The 22,412-nt window shown below is 37.7% G+C and overlaps 1 protein-coding gene and 1 long non-coding RNA gene across 4 annotated transcripts in view; one reads left to right on the forward strand and one right to left on the reverse strand.

Moving 5' to 3' along the window:
* LOC121362569 overlaps positions 1-6,441 on the forward strand; it is a 34,114-nt gene extending 27,673 nt beyond the window's left edge. The window contains exons 2-3 of the long non-coding RNA XR_005956536.1: positions 3,417-3,489; positions 5,199-6,441. This is a non-coding gene — a long non-coding RNA (uncharacterized LOC121362569). The remainder of the gene's footprint in view (positions 1-3,416; positions 3,490-5,198) is intronic.
* Positions 6,442-18,562: 12,121 nt separating this feature from the next.
* KCNN2 (potassium calcium-activated channel subfamily N member 2) overlaps positions 18,563-22,412 on the reverse strand; it is a 68,107-nt gene continuing 64,257 nt past the window's right edge. For all 3 annotated transcript variants that reach the window (XM_041484177.1, XM_041484179.1, XM_041484178.1), the window contains 2 exons: positions 21,236-21,305; positions 18,563-19,390 (listed from right to left, as the gene is read on the reverse strand). In XM_041484177.1, the coding sequence (XP_041340111.1) occupies positions 19,103-19,390; positions 21,236-21,305 (358 nt within the window). In that variant the 3' untranslated portion in view covers positions 18,563-19,102. The remainder of the gene's footprint in view (positions 19,391-21,235; positions 21,306-22,412) is intronic.

Here is a 22,412-nt window from a genome sequence, read left to right on the forward strand (position 1 = left end):
CTTCCCCTGAAACCTTCCCTTTCATACCTCCTTCTGGCGCTACTTATTCTAGCAAACCAAACAACAGAAAGGGATGAAGCAGAGCAGCTGCAGTGATGGGGGTGGAGGCTTTATGGGGGGTATGTGAAAGAGGCAACACTTTCCCTTGGCCCTAATGCTGCGCTATCACATTAACTCAGTTTGATACCATGTGAGTTTCAGACACCCACATTGGCAGAAAAGTGCAATATTGCGAGAACTGAGTGTGAAATGCTATGAATTGTTCAGATGAGACATCTTGTAAATGGAGAAAACACCTCTGAAGTTATACTGAAAGGACTTTGACAGTTCCTAAGGGTGAACTTGGGAACATCTTTTAGTTTCCTCTCTCCTCCCCTTCCTTTTTGACATCATGTAGTACCAAAATGACCAAGAAAGTAGAAAAGTCAGGGTCTAGAAGTGTACTACACTGACTGCTCTGAGTTTGTAGAGATGCACTCAGATTTGACCTGAACTTGTCAAGACAAAGTATTCCTCTTTTCCTTTACAAATGTGCTACCTGTTAATATTTGGTTGTGATTTTTTTTAGCTTTGGGTTCTGTGGTGAAACAAGTTGGATTCTGATAGACCTGTCTAAGTGACATCTTCCCGTAAACCCACCCAGTTGCAGATGCCGCTCCCATGTTGGTGAGCCAGCCCTTGTCCTGTCATGTCTTGTGACAAAAGACAGGTGGGAGACTGCCAGCATGGGTACAGACAGCAGAGCAGCCTCTTCCTCGAGGAGTTCTGCAGGCCTAGTTGGGTGCCCTCCTTCTGCCTGCAGGGACAAAAAGGCTGGGGAGCTTATGAGAGTTGCAGGGAGAGAGCTAAGAACCCTCAAAGTGTTTCTGTGTTTCCACTCCAATCGTGAGCTGCAGTTTTGAGTTACAAGCTGGAAAAGGGTAGAGGAAGAATTAGTGCTAGAGTCATGGGGGCTGTGTGGACCTACAGCAGTTTGTTCATATTCCTTTTAAGTGCCATCCTCTTGAACACACCAAACTGGGGTTAGGCCCAAAACTGCCCATTTGCCCTACCCAAACACAGCTAAACCCACCTTTACAAATATGGCAAAATTTGTGCAGCTCTTTTATGCTCACATGTTTTTTGTTTTTTTTTTTCTGAGAAAAATTTGTTGCTTGGGCTATAGATGGCTTTATATTTTTTTTTTTTTTTTTAAATAAGTTATGCAGCTCCACTTGCTCTACATGCGCCAGGAGTTACAGAAGAGAGAAGCCATTCAGATGAGCTAGCTAATGTTCAGAGTGAAGCAGCTGCTCTTGGCTGGGTCCTCCTGAGATCTGGGTGCACTGTGTCTCTGCAAATGTCTTATTAAGGAGTTCTGACCTCCTTTCGTCATTCCTCCAGTTTAGCTTTTGAACACTCTTTTGTAAAAGTGAATTACTTGCCAGTACTACAAAGCCAATATTATGGTTAATGAGTAAAAAATTCCCTATTTGTATTAATCGCATATCTGAAAACTCCTGAAAAGTAATGTGTGTTGTGATTCTGTGTGAATCTATTGTGGCAGCAACCAGGAAGAAAAAAAATGTTTAGAACCTGGCAATCCTTTTGCAAAGTTTATAGTTGCCTGCTTTCAACTGATTGGGGAAAAGCAACATTTGGGGAATTTCTTGACTCTGTCCTCTGTAGCAGAGGGGAATGTAATACAGGGTGGTTTAACTTGCATTGTAAGCAATCCTAGATTTTTAAAAATAGATCAAGTGTTGTCTCCCTGATAGTTACTGGGTTGGTTCCTTCAGTCCCTTCCCAGTGAGAGGGACGCTATCAGTGCTTGAACGTCTGGTGGGTTAGCAAGAAACCAAGACATAAATGAGCTCTCTGACCCAGAAAGTTTTAAAAATTCCTCTGACCCTTGTATCAAGAGAATCTGTTCTTGAGCCTGGAAAAAGCTCTCTGCAAGGAGCTGGCAGTTTAAGAACACTGAAGCTGAACTCCTCAGGCACAGCTGCTCATTACAGGCTATTTTGTTTCACAGTCTTGCCTCCAATACAGTTCAAGTTTCATGGTGATTTCAACAAGCCCTTACAAACAGCTGCTGCATTTTAACAGAAGACTCTTGCTTTCTTATGCTGCTGAGCTTTCCCTCAGAGCAACTGACAGAATGGCTAATTAAATAAAATCCATAAAACAACAAAAATCCCCAAAAAAAAACCCCAAAACAAAAAAACCCAAAAAAGAAAAAAAAAAAAAAAAAAACCAAAAAAAAACCCCAAAAACCCAACAAAAAAAAAAAAAAAAAAAAACAAAAAAAAAAAAAAAAAAAAAACACCAAAAATACCACAACGTGGGGTTTCATAATTTCATTTTCAGAATATGAATTTGGGACCAGCCTAAGATAATTGAACTTCCTCTTATGACACTTTACAGTATTTATAGCAACCTAATTTTAAGTTTTCCCTTCCCCAAATGGATGGGTTAATGCTAAGTTTAAGGAAGTATTTGGATCTCCCACCAGGATCAGTTTTCTAGTCCAGAAGACTGTTGTAAGTGGTTTTCAGGAAGCTGCTGGAAGACAACCTTGTGCTCTCAATAATAAGTTTGCTCATGTTCAACTGCTCATGGAATTTCAGTCTATTGGCAGAAATAAATGTCTGCTGCAGGACTGTGGATTTGTGAAGTTAAAAGTTATTTTTAGGTGCTTCTAATGGCTGAGCTCTGAGTTGCAGGGAAAGTTCTTACATCTTATGATTATAAACATTCCCTCACTATTCATGTCCACCTCTGCCTCCCAAAACTTCATTAATAAAGAGTTAGGCTTCCTCAGTATAGGTGTTTTCAGAGTCCATGTTTGTATTCTCAAGTCTTTCGTTGTACACAACAAAAAAACCTGCCTATGCGTAAGAGAAAAGATAGAACAATACTTGGTCAACAGGATTTCCTGTCATAGGTTGAAGACAGTTTAGAAGATGGTCACAGTACCATCATTGGCATTGTTTTAATGGGCCACTTCATCTCCCTTATCTTTTCAACAACCCTTTCCCTTCCAGCTGTGACCATAGTTTCAGACAAATAAGTCATGCTGACATTTGGTGACCTCAATCATAAAACAGCAGACTTTCATGGACTCTTCCCAAACCTATAAAAGACATTTTATATAGTAGTAAAACAAAATAATTCCAGATTGTTCAGTGTTTTGCAGCAAAAAGACAGAATATTATTAAAAAAAATAAATCTTTACAACTTCTCAGTTTTCTGACTGAAAGCAGCAGTAGTGCTGGTTTTTTTTCTATTTTCTTGAGTGTGTCCACATTCAAAAAGGAGAGTGAAATGGCTGCTATCAGTGATTTAATGGTAGCCAGCAAAATCTTGATACTCCAGAAAATTTCCACTAACTGTCCTGCCATATGGTCCTTAATTCTACTTCTGTGGCTTTTCAGGGAAATGATGCTGAGAGCTGTAACGAAAAAAAAAACTTGAAGATTTTGTCTAAACTTCATGACATGGCCAGAGGTAAAGGATCAAGATATATGAGTCACTTCTGAGGCCTGTTATTTAAGTGATTTCTTTGTTGTTGATGTGAAGGCTGCAGCTTACACCAGTTCAAGGCAGCTCACCCCTGTGGAAGCCATGTTAATTAGATAACCCAAGCACCAGAATCTGTGTTGCTCAACAGGAGTACCCACTGAAACCCCACATCTGTGGAGGACTCCTGCAGCTTCCTGTGAAGATGTTGATCATGCCAGAAACTCTGCTATCATCCAAGACAACAAAATCCAGTCACGTACTTCATTTGTCCCTCCCACACGCCCAGCTATTGTTGGGCACATGTCTGTAAGTGCGCACAGTATTTCTGCAGACTGCTAAACATTGTCTTTCTGACAGCAATAAGTCTAAACCAAAGCCCTTACTTGCATCAGCCTCTGATCAGATGTCTAAAGCAGCAAGGTAGAATTGCATAGGGCTGAGACTATATTTCTGCTTTGTGGTAAGAAAGAATGAACTCAGTATGTGTTTCCTACTCTAGCTGCCTGCTGTGAAGCTGTGGAAGGCTTAATGCTTCACAAGGATCCTCCACTATTTAGTGGTACTGGGAGGAAAAGGAAAAAAAAAAAAACCAAAAAAAAAATCTAGTTTATGCCAGAAGACAGTTCCCAAAGAACTCAGTGCCAGTGCAGCCAGAAATGAATTTTTATTTCAGTGTCATCATGGCAAGAAATATCATTGCCCAAAAAAGTTTATACTAAGTTAGTTATTTGTTTAGGAAGATAGAATAGCATTCAGTAAAAAGTATCTGTTTTAAAATACATGACCTTTGCACCGGTGCAATATATATTTCTGACTCATGCTTTTTGAGGTGCAATTTCAGAATTGTAGTGCTAAGATGGATCTCCTTTGGTTTTTTTCTCCTCCTTTTCCTTGCCTCCTCCTTCTCCAAGGTGCCATACCTGAAAGCACCTTTTCTATCATTATCTCATATAGGAAGCACAGAGAAAAAGGAAGACCTCCTTAAATATTTTGGTCCATATCTCTTCTGAAGCAAAGAGTTTAGGAACTAAAAATACACTGCTTTTCATTTTAAATGGGATTCACTTAAATTTAAAAGAAGTTTTTGGTATTTCACACAATTTTGAAAGAAATAAGTCTGGGATACCATATTCTATACTGTTGTCAGGCACTAAAGAGCACAAGCTGACTGTCTCCAAAGATATGTGATACTGGCTGAAGCTGCCTGTGACACCAATATGCCAGAGGATAGAAGGCCACAAGAGAAACAAGCACACTTGTTCCCTGTTTTGTTTGCTATCACTGGATCTTCACATTAATTCTTGGTTGTAGTTAGCCTTGCATCTTGCTCTCCTGTTGCCAAAGTAATGCTTCTTATGAGAAGTAGAGGGCTGCTCTCTACAAGGGAGACAGCACTTGATATTTATTTTGCAGTATAATACTTGAATTTTCTTTGCAATAGTATACTTAAAATTCTTGCTTACTATGTACTTATATTTTCCTTTTAGCATTAACATATTTAAAAAACCCCAGTGATTCTGGAACACAAGTGGATTTGATTATATCATCTTGGCTTTCAATCACATTTGAGAGAAACTCCATTTCACTGTCAGAGAATACAATAATTATGGCCAAACTATTAATTTTCATGTCTAATTTCATCTTATCACTAAGGTCTGATTTTTTCCTTTTGTTTTCTGTTACTCTTCACTCAGGTGTTTACCTCCAAGGTTCATTGAATTGACTGGAAGGATAGCTGATCTTTCCTCTTCCTGCAAGTAATCTTGATAGCAGACAGAAGAAAGCTCCCATTTCAAGAGATCAATGTCTGTCTTCCTTATGAATTGTAGTACTAAGCAACCCTGCCTCTTGCAGTGCTGGATGTCCTGGATATATTTTGGAGAAGAAAAATAACAACAAACCACCATCCACCCTATCCCTTCCTATTTGCTTTACTACATCTCCATGAAATGAGATGCATACAGTGCCTCAAGTAAAATATAACATATTTAAGAGAATGGAGACTCAGTAACTGCAAACACAACAGCAGATGATGCAATTAGAGTTCCGTTTCGGTTTTTTGGAGGGTGCAGTCAATTATTTTGAAGCTGATCAAATTGGACAATGGTATTTTTGTTTACACAATAGGCAGCAGTTTCACTTGTTCCCAAAACAAATATAATAATTAAACAGACAGTATGTTCAGAATTCAGGAGGGCATGCTATTGTTTAGGGAAGCAAAGTACTTTACAAATATTGTGATATGTGAAGTATCAGGAAATTTGATCAAAGTTAATGCATTCTCAAAGCTGTAAAACTAAGCTGGCTATTTCTGTACTGCATTTGGATTTAGGAACTATATCTATAGTCTTTTAAAGCCAGCATAAAGAAGTCAATCTTTCTCCTCAAACCTACACACAGAAATGTGTAATCATCACATAACTGTGTACAAAGATTAATACTAAGGCTTGCTAACAGCACTAAAACTTTGATTTACTGAGTTTAAGAAAATCAAGGTGTACTATATATTCATCAAGAATTTGGTTTATGTATTTACATCTCTCTAAAATTATTTTTCACATACCATCATCCAGTAAATTTTTTTTTCAATCCATGACAAATAAAAACCTGGACATCTGGACAAGTGTTCAGATTTAATGAACTGGGGTCTTTAGTAAAAACTGTTGTGGAAAGAAAGTCCTAAAGAGGACTAATGATAACTAATGTGCCAAAGTAATATTTACAAGGCTTGTATTTCCAGCAAAGAAATAATGTTATTTTTTGGGAGACGAATTTTGGTCTGTTTTAGTTGTTGCATGTATGAATGTACATCCTGTGGATTGGAGTAACACATGATTAGAGTCCAAGGACTGTGGACTTACTTTGTGAAACAGTAAGTCATGGGCATGACTGCCAAATGTGCAAAAAAGGCTGAGAATTAGTAGTAATACTTGTACATTTTTTTCAGTTATATGTGTGCAATAAAATGTATGAATACATAGTTATTAAAGACATATTTATTTAGTATAAGTGTCTAGGTGGGAACTACTGTGGTGTGGGCTTTCTTCTCCTATGAAAGCACAAATTTGAGGTATATAGTAGAGTGGAGATGAGGAAGGAAGAAATGAAAATCTTTGCCGTTGTTGTCAGACTAAAGACAACTAATATCACATTATATGGAGAAGAAATCAAACCATCAGGGGCAAATGTGGACTGAGAGGAAGAAGTATGCTTCTTTATGTGTACATGAACAAATGTTGTTTTCCTTCTGTATTTATGTGGCTGGATAACTCTGGCCTGGAAAGCTGTATTATAAGGTAGTCAGGGTCTGATATATTCCAGATACTGTGGACTCCAGCTCCCAAGGAGCTGACAGTATTTCTAAGTAGTTATGTAGTTAATGCATAAAGCATATTTTAGAAATTTATAGGCAAAAAATTTCCTTTTCTTACTCCTACACCTGCACCCACCAGCTGCCTCTGAAATGTGAGCATGCACATCATCACCACAGGTCAGCCAGGAGATTTAATTAGCAAATGTCTGTGTGTGGAAGGAGCCTTGGGGAGACATCCATCTGAGGATTCTTTGCAGTTGTAGGAGAACCAGATTTTGTCACACAGGCAGCTACCAATAACTGAAACAGCAAACTAGCTAGCTTGTTTTGGTAGAGATTGCTACCAGTCTCTACCAAAGCACTTATATCCTGTGTATGGTATATAAAGTACTTTGATCTGGGTTCTTAAAGCAGGGAGGCATGCAGGGTTATAAAATTAATCCATCCCTTCTTTCTTCTTAAAAGTGTTGCCTAATTTCAGAAAAAAAAAAAAAAAAACACCTAACATTGTAGTAGAAAATTAAAACTAAATATTTCTTTAAAACTTCTAGGATCTTAGCAGCTGGAGATAGAGAGGATCTATTACTACACTGCTTGTGGAAGAGCCATTGCAGTAGCAACACCCTTGCAAGAGCTGGATCCTCAGAGAGTTTCTGTTGGGCAACCATTTTTTGGTTCCTCCAGTGAAGGAAATCTGCCAGTATTTGTGACTTATGTGGAGGGTGTTGAGTGATATGTCTGGAGAAAGGTAGATAGCTTTGAGTTTGGGGTTTTTGTTGTTTTTTTTAATTGGTTTTGTAGAGGGTTTGGGATCATTCCTTTCTCTCTCTCTCTCTCTCTCTCTCTCTCTCTTTTTTTTTTTTTTTTTTTTCCTTTAAGAAGACAGTGGGATCATCCTGACTGTTTTGACATCTTGCACCAACTTTCTTGCAATAGAAGACACATTTTAGTTTTTAGACCAGTTTGCAACAACCAAGCTAAAAACAACTCTCTGAAGCTTGGTAAAGTTACCAGCTGTGCAAATTCAGCCATGCATGAGCTGAAAGAGTTCTGGGCTTAGAAGCATCTGTGAGAGCTCCCATTTGATTAAGCTGACATTAAGGATCTATTCATCTGCAAGACCCAGCTACGGCCAGAAGTCCTCTTTTATTGTCTCACAGCTATACTAAAACTTGCAAGTATTTGTAAGGAAGATCCAGACATCACAAAAAGATTTTCCAATATTATTCTTGTCTAAATGGCAACATACTTTTAATCGACATGGACTCCTCCCTGTCCTTTTCGAACTTCATCTGTCGCTACAAGCATTTTTGTGCTTGCCTCTGTGGAATTCTCCACAATGGAAGTTTGCCACTTGTTTGGTCTCTGGCTGTCTTCTCTCAGGGGGAGATAACTGTGGAAGACTGTAAGGACTGAAGTTCTTCAGTGAGATTTCCAAAGCAAATAGAGAAATTGCAGAAACTCTCAGGAATTTAGGAATAGAAGTAAAATAGCAAAGATTAAATATTCAGGTAAATCCATTTTAGAAATAGATTATTTTCATCTTAAATCTTGCAAACAAGTTGTCTACAGTATTAGCTTTTTATTTAGCCTTCTTAATGCTAGATAGAGAACAGACTTCAAATTTTTATGGTCTTTGGTACCCATCCAGGTCAGTTGCTGTGGCCAAGGAAGTTATATTGGATGTACAGAGAGACCTCAAACCTTGAAACCAACATAATAAGTAAAGTGAAAAGAAAGCTACATAAAGAGAAGCATAGAAATCCAAAGTCTTAATAAAAGTTTTCAGATTTTTTCACTATAACTTGATAGAGCTGCAGAGGTTACTTTGGGCAAAAGGTATCATGGGCCAAAGGCACTACCTCACTAAAATGTAAAAATAGTACTAATAAAACTAATACACTGACATGTTAACCTTTTTAAATTAAAATACCCTACCCCATCCAACTTCTTCCCTGTCGCCCCCCAAAAAAAACCCCAAAAAAACCCAACTCTGGAAAAAAAACAAAAAAGGCAGGAACTGTCATGACAAAGGCTTTGGTTATATGAGAATTGTGCACTTCCTTGTTTATCCTGTGTGACCCTGACTGCCAAGGTTGTGTCAAGGATTTGCAGGCAATGTATCTGAAAGGTTATGTTTTCTTGAAATGTGATATGCAGATTCCACATGCTTAGCAGAGAGCTGCCAAAAGACTGCTGGTAGAAGCACTGGTAGGGCAGCAGGTGGCCTATGAACTTAGGGGTCCAGTCTAGTTTGAAACCTTGAAGTTCCATGATAGTTTCATATGGCAAACTTGGTGGATGAGTTTCCCCCAAGCTTTTAAACCTATAGACTGAAGTGCATTTGAGAGAGAGTAGGAATTGTCTCACTCTGTTCAGTGACACCCTAAACACAAGACATCCCCAATCTTTTCTAACCAGAGTAAACTTATCTTGCCTTATTGACATTACAGATCTACACTACTAGTAATAAAGAAATAAAGTAATAAACAGAGAAGAGTGTATTGCACCTATTGATTTCAAGAGCCTGTTGTTTTAATATGCTGCCTTCTGTTTAATTCTCTGATGGATGTCACATAGTTTGAAGCAGTGACCAAGGAAACTGTAAAGATGAACATACTTGTGTAAACAAATGTAATTTTGTACACCTCAAACAAAATCTGGAGAAGTACTCTTCTGTTACTGAAGTGAAGGAAAAGACCTAATAATGCATAAACACCTTACATTAAGTAATGAAAAAATATGTTACGGGAAAAAAGTAAGTTACACTTAAATATTGGAAAGCAAAAGCACAGAACTTGATAGGCCAGCTTGTGAAACTCCTGATCTTTAACTCTGGCTCCTTATGGGATTAGTCTCCCAAGTGCTGAATTATTCCGTTATTTCTGGAAAAAATTTGTTTTGTTCATTCTTTCTGTTATAGAAGAACTTTTAAAGTAATTATCTTTTTCTTTCCTCTTTTAAAAATGCTGTAGGCTATTTTTTTAACATCTCTTTCTTTCCCACAAAACCAAACTGGGGACAGGACGAGCCAAGGACTAACTTCACATGAGGTATTTAACAATGACACTAGTTCTCAAACAGTGTCTGGCACTTGCATCATTGACCTGCTCTCTGTCTGGTTTGCTTTCAAACCCCACAAGAAACAGCTTCATGTTTTCTTGGTAGTGTTACACTTGCACAGTGTTGCCTGATTGCAGAAGTTCAGACTGTCTCTGACTCACAGAGGAAGAAGCTAAGCACCAAGCTGCCCAGGGTTCTTCCCAGACAATAAGACAAGAAAGAAGCTGTACAAAAGTACATACTTGCTGCTTTCAACAGTTTCTGAGCCCAGTTTTCCTGCTTTCTCAAGGAGAGCATCCCGTCACTGAAAGAATGAAGTTGATGAATAGGTAGCTGTTATAGTATGCACCTGGAAAGGAGCAGGAAAAGAAATCTGCTTGCTGGTGCTTGCTCTAAGTGTCTATATTTCAATCCTCTGAGGACACAAAGAAAATTAGCCAGATAAACCTTCCTGAAATGAAAAGTATCTTTTTCCTACAAGCGTCATTGCTACCCTGCTTTGGTGTTAATTCAAATGTTCCTCCCTCCTCAACTGCCTGAAAATAAAGGAAATGTCTATTTACAGGTGTGCATGATGTACATCCATCCCTGATGGGTTACAAATCAAATCTTAGTGAAAAGAGTGATATTTCCTATAAATTACTTTGGATAAATAACTTCATTGTTCTCAGAGACTTCCATTCCATATGAGAGTTATCTAGCAGAAATGCCAGGGCCTACAACATAAACAATTTATTTCTATCAAGATTTTCTGACAGTCATCTTGGAAGTTTTTTGGAACAATAATATACATGGAGGGAAGCTTCTGGCTCTCTTTAAGTGAATTAAACTGAGTCGTGGGAAAATGTTTCTTCATTCACAAAATCAAATCACCACACTCTTTGCTGGGCTCATTTGTGCAGCTGCTTTGTACCCAGCCGTGTTGCTCAGACTTTCGTATTTCTCATGCACGCAGCTGAACTGAGCCAGAGCTATTCAAAAAACTGTGAAACTTGAGAAGTGTGAGGTGTGCTACTCAAATCGCATGAGTCACAGGAGGTAGAACTCCATATCCTGAATTTTGCATTCAAATACCACCACCAAATCTCTGGCCATTTCATACACACATAAGAAATATTTTCTCCAATATTTTTTTTTCCTTTCTTTCTTTTTTTTTTTTTTTTGGTGTAGTCATTTATGAATATTGTATACTACAGCTGCAGATTTTTGAGCAGAAAGCTGGGGAAGCTGACGTTCACATGAGTGAAATGTAGGCAACAAAGAGATGCCATCATGCTACCAGACACCACACTCTTGCATTGTCTGCAGATATGGTCTATTACCTCTCCATAGCAGATGTGGGAACGGCCTTCAAGGGAAAGCCCAGATGTATCCACAGCCCACTAATAGAGAGGCTGAGGATCAAACCCTCTCTGTCCTATTTTTGCCTCTCTGAAATTTATTGCAAAAATTATTTGAAAAGCCTACCTGCTTTTTTTCCCATCTCTCTTCTGTTTCCCTGCAACTGAAAAGAGTATCTGCAATTCTGGAAATGCATATATATTCATGCTGCTGTATTACAGTAATTGCTTCAAATTGAACGTAAGTACAGCTGAATTACTAGATGCATTTTAAAGGTTGGATAAAACAGGGTGGAAAGGCAGGAAATATAACCCTGAATATATAAGCTCTGGAAAAGCAATCTATTTCTTATGTTCAATTTTTGTGTTCATTTTTGTGCACCTGATAACTGAAAAAAATATGACCTAAATTCCTACCGCTGTGCTTTTGATAACTGAACAGCTTCCTCTGTGTGTAGATTGCAACTAAAAAGTCAGAAAGGAAAGAAACTTCTCCAGCTGTTCTTCCATTATTTTCCAAAGTAGCTTGGGAAATCATGAAAGAGCTTCTTCTCTGCAGACCTGCAGACCTGACTGGGGGTGATGTCCTGAGCTTAGTGGAAGGTGTTACAGTACAGCTGACCAGGTGAATTCAGTGGGCAGAGATATTTTCTGTCAGGTCTGTGGAACTGGCTGGGCAGCAGTGTCAGCTGAGCAGTCTCAAGTCAGTGCAAGGGTACTGAGCTCTGCGGCAAGAAGTGCTTTCAAGCATGTTGAAACCACCGGAATTGTGATGTATTTGATCCACCAATACTAGCCATGCTGTCTGAAAGCTCTGTTTCAAAGAAAGCCAGTGAAACTATGTGGTTTGCTAGCACATTTCAGTCTTGGGACTGTTTTCTGAACTTGTGTGGTTAGGAGTCAATCTACAAGTCTTTAGTCTCATAATCATGCAGCACAAGTGAGACTGGACTCCAGCCAACACAGACAGGGCTAATTAACGTCTCTTCTTCTGCCATTTTATCTCTCTCTGGTTTTTGTGGTTTTTTTTTTTGGTTGTTTTTTGTTTGTTTGGTTGGTTGGTTGGTTTTTGTTTTTGTTGTTTTGTGGTTTTTTATTTTTGTGTGTGTGAGCTTTTTTTAAAGTAGATTTAATTTTAACAACTGAGAAGCCAAGATTCCAAATAGCATTGCCAAGCCAAAACACTTTTCTAATGTTTATTGCCCTTGAATCCTGATAACTGAAGGTGGTGGACTGTTGTTGGTTTCTATCTCAAGAGCAGGTCCTTGTCATACAAAGTCCTGCTAAGTGGCACAGCACTGTCCTTGCCCACAGTGGAGAAGCAGACCCTGTGCTTTCTTCACAGTGGTAGCACAGTCTGTCATAAGAAGTGGCATCTTATCACGTTTCAAATGTGAAAAGAAAAGCATTTTTCAACCTATTAGACCATTTAAGAAGCAGAAGACTGTAGTGATACGGTGGTGTGGGAGGAAGAGCAGAGGTTACATGCTGCTGCCCCGCCGAGGGGCCATGGCCACCTCCCGGTTGGGCGCTGCTATCTGCTCTCTCCAGTAACAGGCACTGGGCCAGTGGCCTCTCAAGTGCCCCAGGGCCACCTCCTTTCAGATCAGTCTGGGCAGCTTTGTACCAGGAATGCTGACAGAGGCAACCACAGCTCTCAGTGCTCAGCAGCTGCAGGAGGAATAAGCACAGAGCACAAGGCTGAGGGTGTGCTGCAACAACAGAGGAGGTGGCATGCACCCTTTAGAGGCCTCTTACCCAAAATGCATTCATTTGTGGTAAGTGTTAGAAAAAAAAAATAAAAATTGGAGCTCTAATTGTTACTATTATACTACATAGGCTGCCATACTATTTGAAACTGTGGGTTAGATTAAAGAGTGGTTCTAAGATAGATTTAGTGTTCTCCTACATACATGCATGTCATGTTCATGTGATTATCATTCTAACTCCTCCATCAGGAAAACTGATCTGCCACGTTTCATTTTGTGCGTATTTGTGGTACTGAGCACAAACACAGTGATGTTTTGTAAATCCCAAACTATTCCTGAGATATATTTTTTGTTTAATTTTTGCATGAAACCACTTGAAATCTCAGCTCTTGCAATTTATACTAGCCTAAGGAGGCTAGGGGCATTTTAAGAGAATAGTCTAGCACAATCTCTTTCAGATCTCCACATTTCCTTTAGAGTTTGGAGTTCTTTATTAAAAAAAAAAAAAATCCTGCTTTATTTCTGTGTGATGATCAGTCTTCTTCATATTACTCATATTTGGACAACTTCTCCATATAAGGTAATAAGCTGGTATTAAACACATATAATGTGTCCCTATAATTCATTGTCAGAAAATATAATTGCACAGTCTCTTACATTTCATTGATCTCCATGTACTTCATATCTGGAGTGAGGCTTCACTTAAACCTTTTCTAAGCTCTGAATTGAACATTTTAACTCCATTATTATTCCTGGCGCTATATGATGTTTGGTCATTTATCTGGACTAAAGATGGTTTTTTGTTCAGAGACCTACTTTGCTGTAATCCACATAGGAGAATATGCATGTTCTCTTTAGACTCAAGGTACTTTGAAATTCAGGTTAGAAAGGGAACAGTAGGTCAGAATTGGCATAGTCTTAAAGGAGAACCTTTTAATCTAACTAAAAGCTTGTAGCTCGCTTCATGTATAATTGAAAACAGTATAGGTTCTCCTAAATATTTGAAGATACTAATGGATTTAAGTGAAACTGAATGAAAGGGAAGTCAGCACAAAGTTTCAGTTCTCCATCTAATTTTGTTACTTGCCATGCTAGTTCGCAACAGGTTCAAGACTGTGGCTTATGTTTTTCCTTTCACTGACAAGGTGTTGCATATCCTTCAGTGTGCAGAAAAACTTTGCAATCCTCTGCAGGGGACACTTCTTCACATAAAGGCCTGAAATTTATTTATCTAATAGATCTTCAGCTATATCACTGTAACAAAGTCTAATATATGGCAGTATGGTGATGCTAATTCTGGTAACTGGCTCCATTTTAGGATGTCACATACCCTAGTCCAGACCACACTGCCACCTGCTCCAACCATGTGCTGTACTGTCCAGCTGCAAGCAATTCTTGGCAGGGAACCAAGTGTCTGCATTGGGCTTGATGCTGTGCTAACCTGTAAGTCTTGAGCAGAGTTGCATAAATTATCACAATAATCCTCTCCTATTTATTATTATCATCTTGCACTCCAGGTTGCTCTTGAGAGATGGGACTTATTTGCTCAGTGCTGTGCTAACTCCCTCTATAGTGAGAGAAACCTGTTCTTTCTGGAGCGAATAAAACTGTGCGGCTTCTGGTCCAAAGCTGATGTGCAGTGAGGTACTCAGGCAAGTCAGAGCTAACACTATGCGCACCTGACTGTGAAGCATCTTCTAAGCATCTGCTTTTCTTTATTCTCTCAGTCATGGAGAGAGATAAATCTTACAGATACCTCTTTAAAGGTTCAGAATAAAAATATATACATTATAGCTTAATCTTCTAAGAATTTGTGCCAACAGATATAGGACCACATTTGTAAGCCCTAATTGACACCTGTAGGTTAATTTTATTATGCACATAAAAGGTTCTGTGGACATTAATTTCCACACACATAAATGGCTGGCTTTGAGTGCGTGTAAGCTCCACCTCAGAACTTTTCAGATATGGCAGTGCTCTTCCCAGGCTAGGGCTGGCTTGGACCTAGGTAGCCAGGAGTGCTGGCTAAAGTTTGTGTCCATTTCTACCTGAGCATTTAGATATGCTGATGCAGAGGTGGAATTCTGAAAATGATATACATAAGGTTAGCTCCGTCCTAGCTTCCCCACTATTTCATTGCTTGTAACCCCTTTAAATTATTTGTCTCCCCTTAATAATTACTAATAAAAAAAAAGACTTTAAGGACTTTGATTTAAAAAAAAAGAATGGATATGAACACAAAGTTTGACAGATGGAGAGAACACACTTATTAATCAGAAAACCTTCTGTGGCTAAAGCTTAGTAAGAATTTTTCATAACAGTTACAGGAAAAGAGTTTACAAACAATTTAATTTTTTTGTATTGATAAGGGTTACAGATTTTATTCTGAATTTTAGACACATTGAACACCTTTTATTCTTTTATGCTTAGATATGCTCTTAATGTGTGGCATATCAGCTTGAATGTTTACATATGATCTGACATGGAAAGAGTCTTACAATTTGTAAAACAGTATACTTATCACTTATGCTTGCTCTAATGATGACAGTGATTCCAAACTCAGTCTGGGGAGCCATAGTTTTGAAATAGCTCACAAGATATGAACCTCCAGAAGGCATTTAGAGCTCCTAAGCTGGATGTCAAACTTCTAGATAGCAAATCTCTTTTCATATAAGATACATCCTTATGGAGCAGCAGGAGGTAAAGAAAAGCTGAGTTGCACAAGTCTGTCTGGAAAGATATGCAGGCTTAAAATACATAATGATTTACAGAATCAAAAATTGCAGAGCATTTGCAAGCATAAAACATATGACTGTATTATTCTGATTCCGCAAAAAATGTAAATTTAAGTAAAAAGTGCTATTTAAATCAATGCATTTAATTTTAAGCATAGTGAACAGGTCTATTTGTGATCTTACATTTCATCCTTCCGAGCAAGGTATCTTTGCTCGGTGTCTTTAAAAAAGCAGACTAGCAACAAGACTCCCAAGAAACTTATAAATGGAATCAGTGTCTGGAATGTAGTGAAAAGGAGTTTAATAGCAACTGAAAGCAGAATTTTCCTACTGGTGAAACTAAGGCAAGAGGTGCATGAAGCTTTACAATTGTAATATGGTAAATATGCCATATGCTTTGAGAAAGACTCCTTGTCATTTGTAAACAATCTTTACAAGAAAAGTCTACATTTAAATATACAGTTTCCACGATCTGTCATAATGATATGTTTTCCTTTTGGTGATTACATATGTTTACAATGATAGAGCTAAAGCTTTGGAACTAAAAATTCAGTAATGGAATTTGTGGTACTACAAAAGTCAGACAAGGGAAGACTAAAAGGAGTTTAGTGTCAAGAGTAAGAAAATCAAACCAAGAGTGCTTTGTGCTCTCCTGAATAAAAGTTTATATCAGTCCTTTCATGTAGTGTATCCCCATGCAGCACCTTAGTGCTGAAATCAGATATTACAAGAAAAAAGTCACACGTGCTGAAAATGCAGATAAAATATCTGTAGTGATCTTGAAGGTAAATTAAGATGTAGAACTGGAGTATAACATGGTGACATCATTTGTTTTTTGCTTTAAAAAGAAAGAAAAGAATCCAAAATAATTTGGCAGGTTGTTACAGAATGTGACTGATGGAAATAATCCTGATGAATTTCACCATTGCATAAAGCTGTGGCAATAATATTAGGTTCAGGCTTTTGAGTCCTAGTGATTAAAAGAAATGGAGAGGTCAAAAATTGAAAGCTGCTCTTTCACAACAGAAATAGACAGCTCAATACTTGTAGCTGGATCTTAATTAAAATTGACAGATTGACAAAAATTTTCTAAGTGGAGCTACAGTTCTTTAAAAACCCAGTTGTGCAAAAAATGAGTGTTATACATATACTAAAAAGATGTAAACAATGAAAGAGCTAGTTCAAGCTGACAGGAGAAAAAGGAATGTATTCAAGCTACAGAAAGTGTATTTCACATTCAATGTCAAGAAGAGTATTCTAAACTAAATGCAAAAAAGGAGAAAAAAGATTTCTAAATCTTGACTATTAAATTCCAATATTATTAATCACTACTGGCCTTATGACCACTCACAATGTTATCTAGTTAAGGACCGCACTAGAAAAGTATTAGGACAATATAATATCCATCTTTTCCTTTGAAAATGATCTCCATAAAAACAAAAGCAGAACTGCAAATACTATGCATACTGCTGGTTATTTCCAGTCACAAAATACCACAGTCTGTAAATAAGGCACGCCAAAGGCATGCAACTGTCCTGCTCTAGGGGGAAAAATACTGAAGTCATCATCTTTCTCAAGGACATAAAAGTTGGAGAAATTCTTGACCTTTTAATAAGCATGCAATACCTCTGGATGTCACTTATACATTCATCATTTATACATTCGTAACACCAGAAAAGGAAGATCCTTTAATTTGAATACGCCTAAAGTGTCTGCTCTTTTTCAGATTATGTGTTTGGTTTGGGGAATTCTGGTTGCTGGAAAGCTCTTCTGACTTGCCCAGAAGGGCTCTGCCCTGACTTCCTGCATTACTCCTGCCTGCCTGTCCTTGCTGACCAGAAGTCACAGTGTTTCATGGAGCAATGTGCATTTCCTCACTTCCTTCAACGAGCAAGCTGGTTACCTCTAGGCAGACATAGAAACAGTCAGCCACGTCTACTTGTTCAGCTACAGATGTCACCCTCGGCTGTAAACTGGGGGAGAGGCAGACTGGACTGGCACATTTCATAAATAGCAAGTACTAAAAAGTGTCTCATAAAGTCAAATAATTTCCTGTTTATAACTAGGAATTGTTAACGCAAGTTGCATGTACTGAGCATTTAAACTTACCTAGTTTTGCTATTCTGGAGCATAAACCAGGAGAAATGTCAGTCAAAAGTTCTTCACCAGTGCCTACTGGTGACTATGCTTTGTGACTTGTTTTTTGTTGTGGTTTTTTTTTTTTTTTTTTTTTTTTGATTTTTTTTTTTTTTGTATTTTTTTCTTTAATAAAGTAGGAGACCTTGTTTTTATGCATGAAAATAAAGTACTATACATACCCTTCTGTTGTAACTCCAGTCTACAGCTGGCTTTTTACAGGAGATTTTGGAAATATTGCTAGAAGTGTTTTGCTAAGCTTGACTGCATAGCAGGAACCATGGGGATTGCCCAAACATAACATATACAGAACACTGTGCTGCCATCACACAACCGTGTGTACTGTAAGTCTGTGTGTCAGTCATTCACTCCAGAAACACAAAGAAAGGAGTGGAGAAAGTAGCAACCTAACACTTTCAAAACCCAAACAGCATTATTAGGAAACTTCTGGGTGAAAGTGCTTTTGATCTGGACAAACGTACCTGGCATTGTTATGAGACTCTGAATAAGTAAACAGGACTTTGCCTGTGCTTTTTGCATGCCAGTAGCTTTATGAATAGTCAGTTTAAAAGATCATTGCTATGGGCATTGCATAAATAATTTTATATACATAAATACATATGTATATATATATTATCTATGTGTGTGTGTAGGTACCAATGCATGTTAAATAAGAGCCCTAACCATATTTAAAAAACCCATAGCTTACTCTGAGACTTATTTTCTAGGATAAACTATATTTTTAATTAATCACTTCAGAAATCAAAGCTGTTCATGACCTTTTAAAATGACTATAAAGATACAGCACACTGTTAGATTAATAATGTTTTTTTCCCCCTCCACTGCAAGCAAAGTTTAGACAGTTAGCTTTCATACTTAGAAATAATTATTAAGCTTTGATTTAATTTCTTAAAAGTTCATAATTAGGTCTTTTGATTGTGAACATTTTTTTGGTTGTTAGGTCAAAGTAATCAAGTAACTATGTGCAGAAATTAACATTTTTATCATATTAGATTATGTATTGTAGTAGTAAAGCTAGTTTGAAGTGCATGAAAAAAAAGTGAAATTACAGGAAGAACAATCTAATATAGCAATACTAGGTGCATTCACTGTGCATCTTGGGAGGGGCGGGGGAAAAGAAGAGTTTTCACTCATTTTGGCCTAAAATGTGTTCAGGTTTCCAGGATTCTGACATCAGAACCCAGATAACGCTGGCTAGAACCATAGGGCTTTACAATAAAAGCTAAAATATTGACCATATGATGGCAAAAAGTCTTTATTTTGCGGTTAACTTATTCTCTTCTAGCTACTCTCTGATGAAGTTGGTGGTGCTGTGGAGGATGATCTCCTTCTTCTTGACAAAGATCGTGATCGTTCAGCACTGTAGGCAACATGCTTATCGTAATTTTGTATCTGAGCCTCGAGGAATTCCCTCTGTTGCTGGCTGATTGTCTGGCTAATCAGTCCAGGAAGAGCTTGAATGCTACCAATTAAAGTTTCCAGTTTAGTTTCCAGAGTAACAATTCTCTTCTCAAAATCTTCACTTCTTTCATTTAAGTCAGAAATCATGTCATACATGATGTTTTGAGTCTGAAAGTAGAAGGATGTAAGTAAAGGTTTAGAGAGACCTCACAAGTATTCTAACAAGTAGCACAACTCTACAAGGGTTTGTGAAACAGGATATGAGTATTATAACAACACCTAATTTTGTGAAATAATTTTCCCAGCAGATTAAATTACAGTAGACTAAACTTTCTACTAGATTTCTTGAGCAGAAACATAATGGCTTTTAGTAGCACTTTAGACGAAATTGAAATCAATTAATGACCAGACCCAGACCCTTTTTGGAAATTCAGATGCTTGGGAGTGTACCAGGCTAAGCCTTTTGAACAGTCAGTGTAAGCCACCAGGGGTCTGAAGGCTCCACTGATGTGTTTAATCCTTAACTGTTGTTGATTCTGGTTTTAAATACCTTCATTCTTCTAAGAAGAGCACAAATGTTGTTCATTGCCTTGCTACTTAAATTTGGCAGATTTTCTTGAATTGGTAGTAAGAGGAGTTGAGTGGATTGTTTTTGGAAAGTAGTGCAAAGAGTAAAAACTCAATTGTATGCTTTTCTACTTTTGCACGCTCCAATCTGTCTGGCCTCTACAAAACACTGCTGGAATGCAGCAAATACATAGAGTGTACTTTAAAATGACACAATGGTCAGTAAAAATGTGTAATCTGAAATGTGTTGTTTCATAGAGTCTTAGTTAAAATGTAAAGGGTGAATGTCTGCCTCTTATAGATTGAGGCTTCAGATTATTTAAACTGGAGTCAAAACTGGATGCAATTCAGTATAAAAATCAGTTGAAATTTATGAACCATCCAAAGGAAAGAAAAAATAATTGAATGGCTGCCTGAAGTGTAAACCACTTCAGTATCAGGTGGGTTATAACCTATTGCTCTGCCTCCTGCTCCAGGATGCTAGCATAACCCTTGAAAGTGAAGTAGTCTAAACAAAATAGTATATTAAAAGCCCTTATTAGTTGCCAGAAGCATTAGACTGAATTGCATTTTCACCTAAAGTTGTCACGTAGCTCTGTAAAGCAAGAGGGGAATGAACATTGAAGAGTTTAATCTTTGCTTTGATGCACTTGAAATTGAGCAGGATTCTGAGGAAAATGAAGAGGTGTACAAGAAACCCTTAAGAAGAGCCCATCTATGCTTCTAATGTAGCCTCAAATTAAGCTCACAGTAACTGTTAAATATTAAGTTCTAATGAGAAATCCAAAATGGTAACAGCTCAGACCTCTAGCTTTCTAGTTATTACATATTTATGAAAAATTCTAGCAACAATAAACAAGCAGCTCACAACTGGATAGCCTCTTTTACCTCAACTGAAATGGTTTGAAAAGGATTTTAAAAGTCTTATGATATATTGGCAAAGTAGGCAGCTATAATTCATTATAAAAACTTAAATAAATGCAGATCTAAATTTACTTCTCCAAAGTTACTGCTGCATAAGACAGCAGGAACAGGAATCCAGAACTTCTAACTCCAGTCTAGAAGCTATTTACTATGGTCTGTCATGGCACAGTCGCTAGCACCATATGGCAAATTCTTCTTACTTCACAGCACTACACCACTACGGCCCACTCACAGTTCAACATTTACCATGACCTCTGCAGTCAGCTCAGGAGCTCTCACGATCAGCCTCTCAATTGTGAAGTCTTTTTCAAATGTACAAAAAATAAATAAATATGGCACATTCAAACTTTCATCAGGATACTTTTTCAAAATGTAGGTGCTACCACAAAACACACACATATTTTCATTTGCTACACATAACACCTGTTAACAATATTTGCACATATAATGTATAACATTTTCACTTAAAAACTGTTCATTTTGAAAGGATGAATGTTGAAACAACAGTAACTGCCTACTAACCTTTGCCAGGTCCACCAAAGTGTTGGCTTGATCATTCAGTTTCCTTTGTTCCATTTTTACACTTCTTAATCTAAAAAGTGGAATTTTAAGTCAGATTTTCTTTTGTATGAGGTCATACTAGGATTTCTAGAGAGCATGCACAAAACTTACGAGAGCAAATAACTGCATGGACAATGCCTTGACTACTTTGTGTAGAGTCAGAATCTTTCATGTGCCTGCTACAATGAGAAGCATGCTTCTTCAACACGGCAAAAAAGGAAAGAGCAAGGAAATGTGATGTCCTTGAGAATACCATTTGCCATGGTCAAAGTTGAATTCAATAAAGAAGATAACAATTTATCCAGACTACATGAAAGAAAGCCAAAACATTCCTCAAAGCCTCAGTATCGTGACAAGTAGATATAGGAAGAAACATAGAACAACAGTTTTTTGTCATTATTGTTGTAGTAATCAAGAATCTTCCCATGCCTACGTGACTAGATACAGGTATTAACCCTGTTCTGTCGGAAATGGATTGGGTTAGCAGGTGTTGGAACCTGATGAACATACAGTGATAAGTGAGTTTCTCCTTACTTTAAACAGAACTTCCATCAGACCAGCAGCTAAATAACCAACATGCTTGCCAATACATTTGGTTTTTTTTTGGATAATTTGTGAATCTAAATATGATTACATTTTAAATTTACACCATTCTTTTTCAAAGCACTATTTAAACTATAGCATTGATAAATTATGAAAGAAGCAGCAAGGGTGCCTTTTTTACTTTGATGCATACCTATCTGCATTATTGTTGGTTATGCACATTTTTTGCAAGATACATGACCCTTCTTATAAATTCTCTGGTACGAATCCCATGTTTTCCAGATAGACTACCAGAAGAGTTGTTTGTAGATTTGATTTTCACAAATAGGCAATTTCTCCCTTAAGCACAATTCATTTGTTCAGCATCTCATAATAGATCCATACTTGGACTTTCAATGACTTTTCCGGCTGTTCTAGAGCAGGAAATAGGGTTTTGCAAAACCAAGGTATCAATTTATAAACAATGTGTGATAAGATACTACTTCAGTCTACCAGTGTGCCAAGGGCCAACCAAAATAACAATTTGGTTAGCTGTCAAATGGAAGTAAGTTTGGCAGCATTTTGTGACAGGCGGGTTGCTAATGCATTCTCTGCC

The sequence above is a fragment of the Pyrgilauda ruficollis genome, unplaced genomic scaffold (assembly GCF_017590135.1).
Source record: "Pyrgilauda ruficollis isolate IOZ18807 unplaced genomic scaffold, ASM1759013v1 scaffold64, whole genome shotgun sequence".
Lineage (NCBI taxonomy): Eukaryota > Metazoa > Chordata > Aves > Passeriformes > Passeridae > Pyrgilauda > Pyrgilauda ruficollis.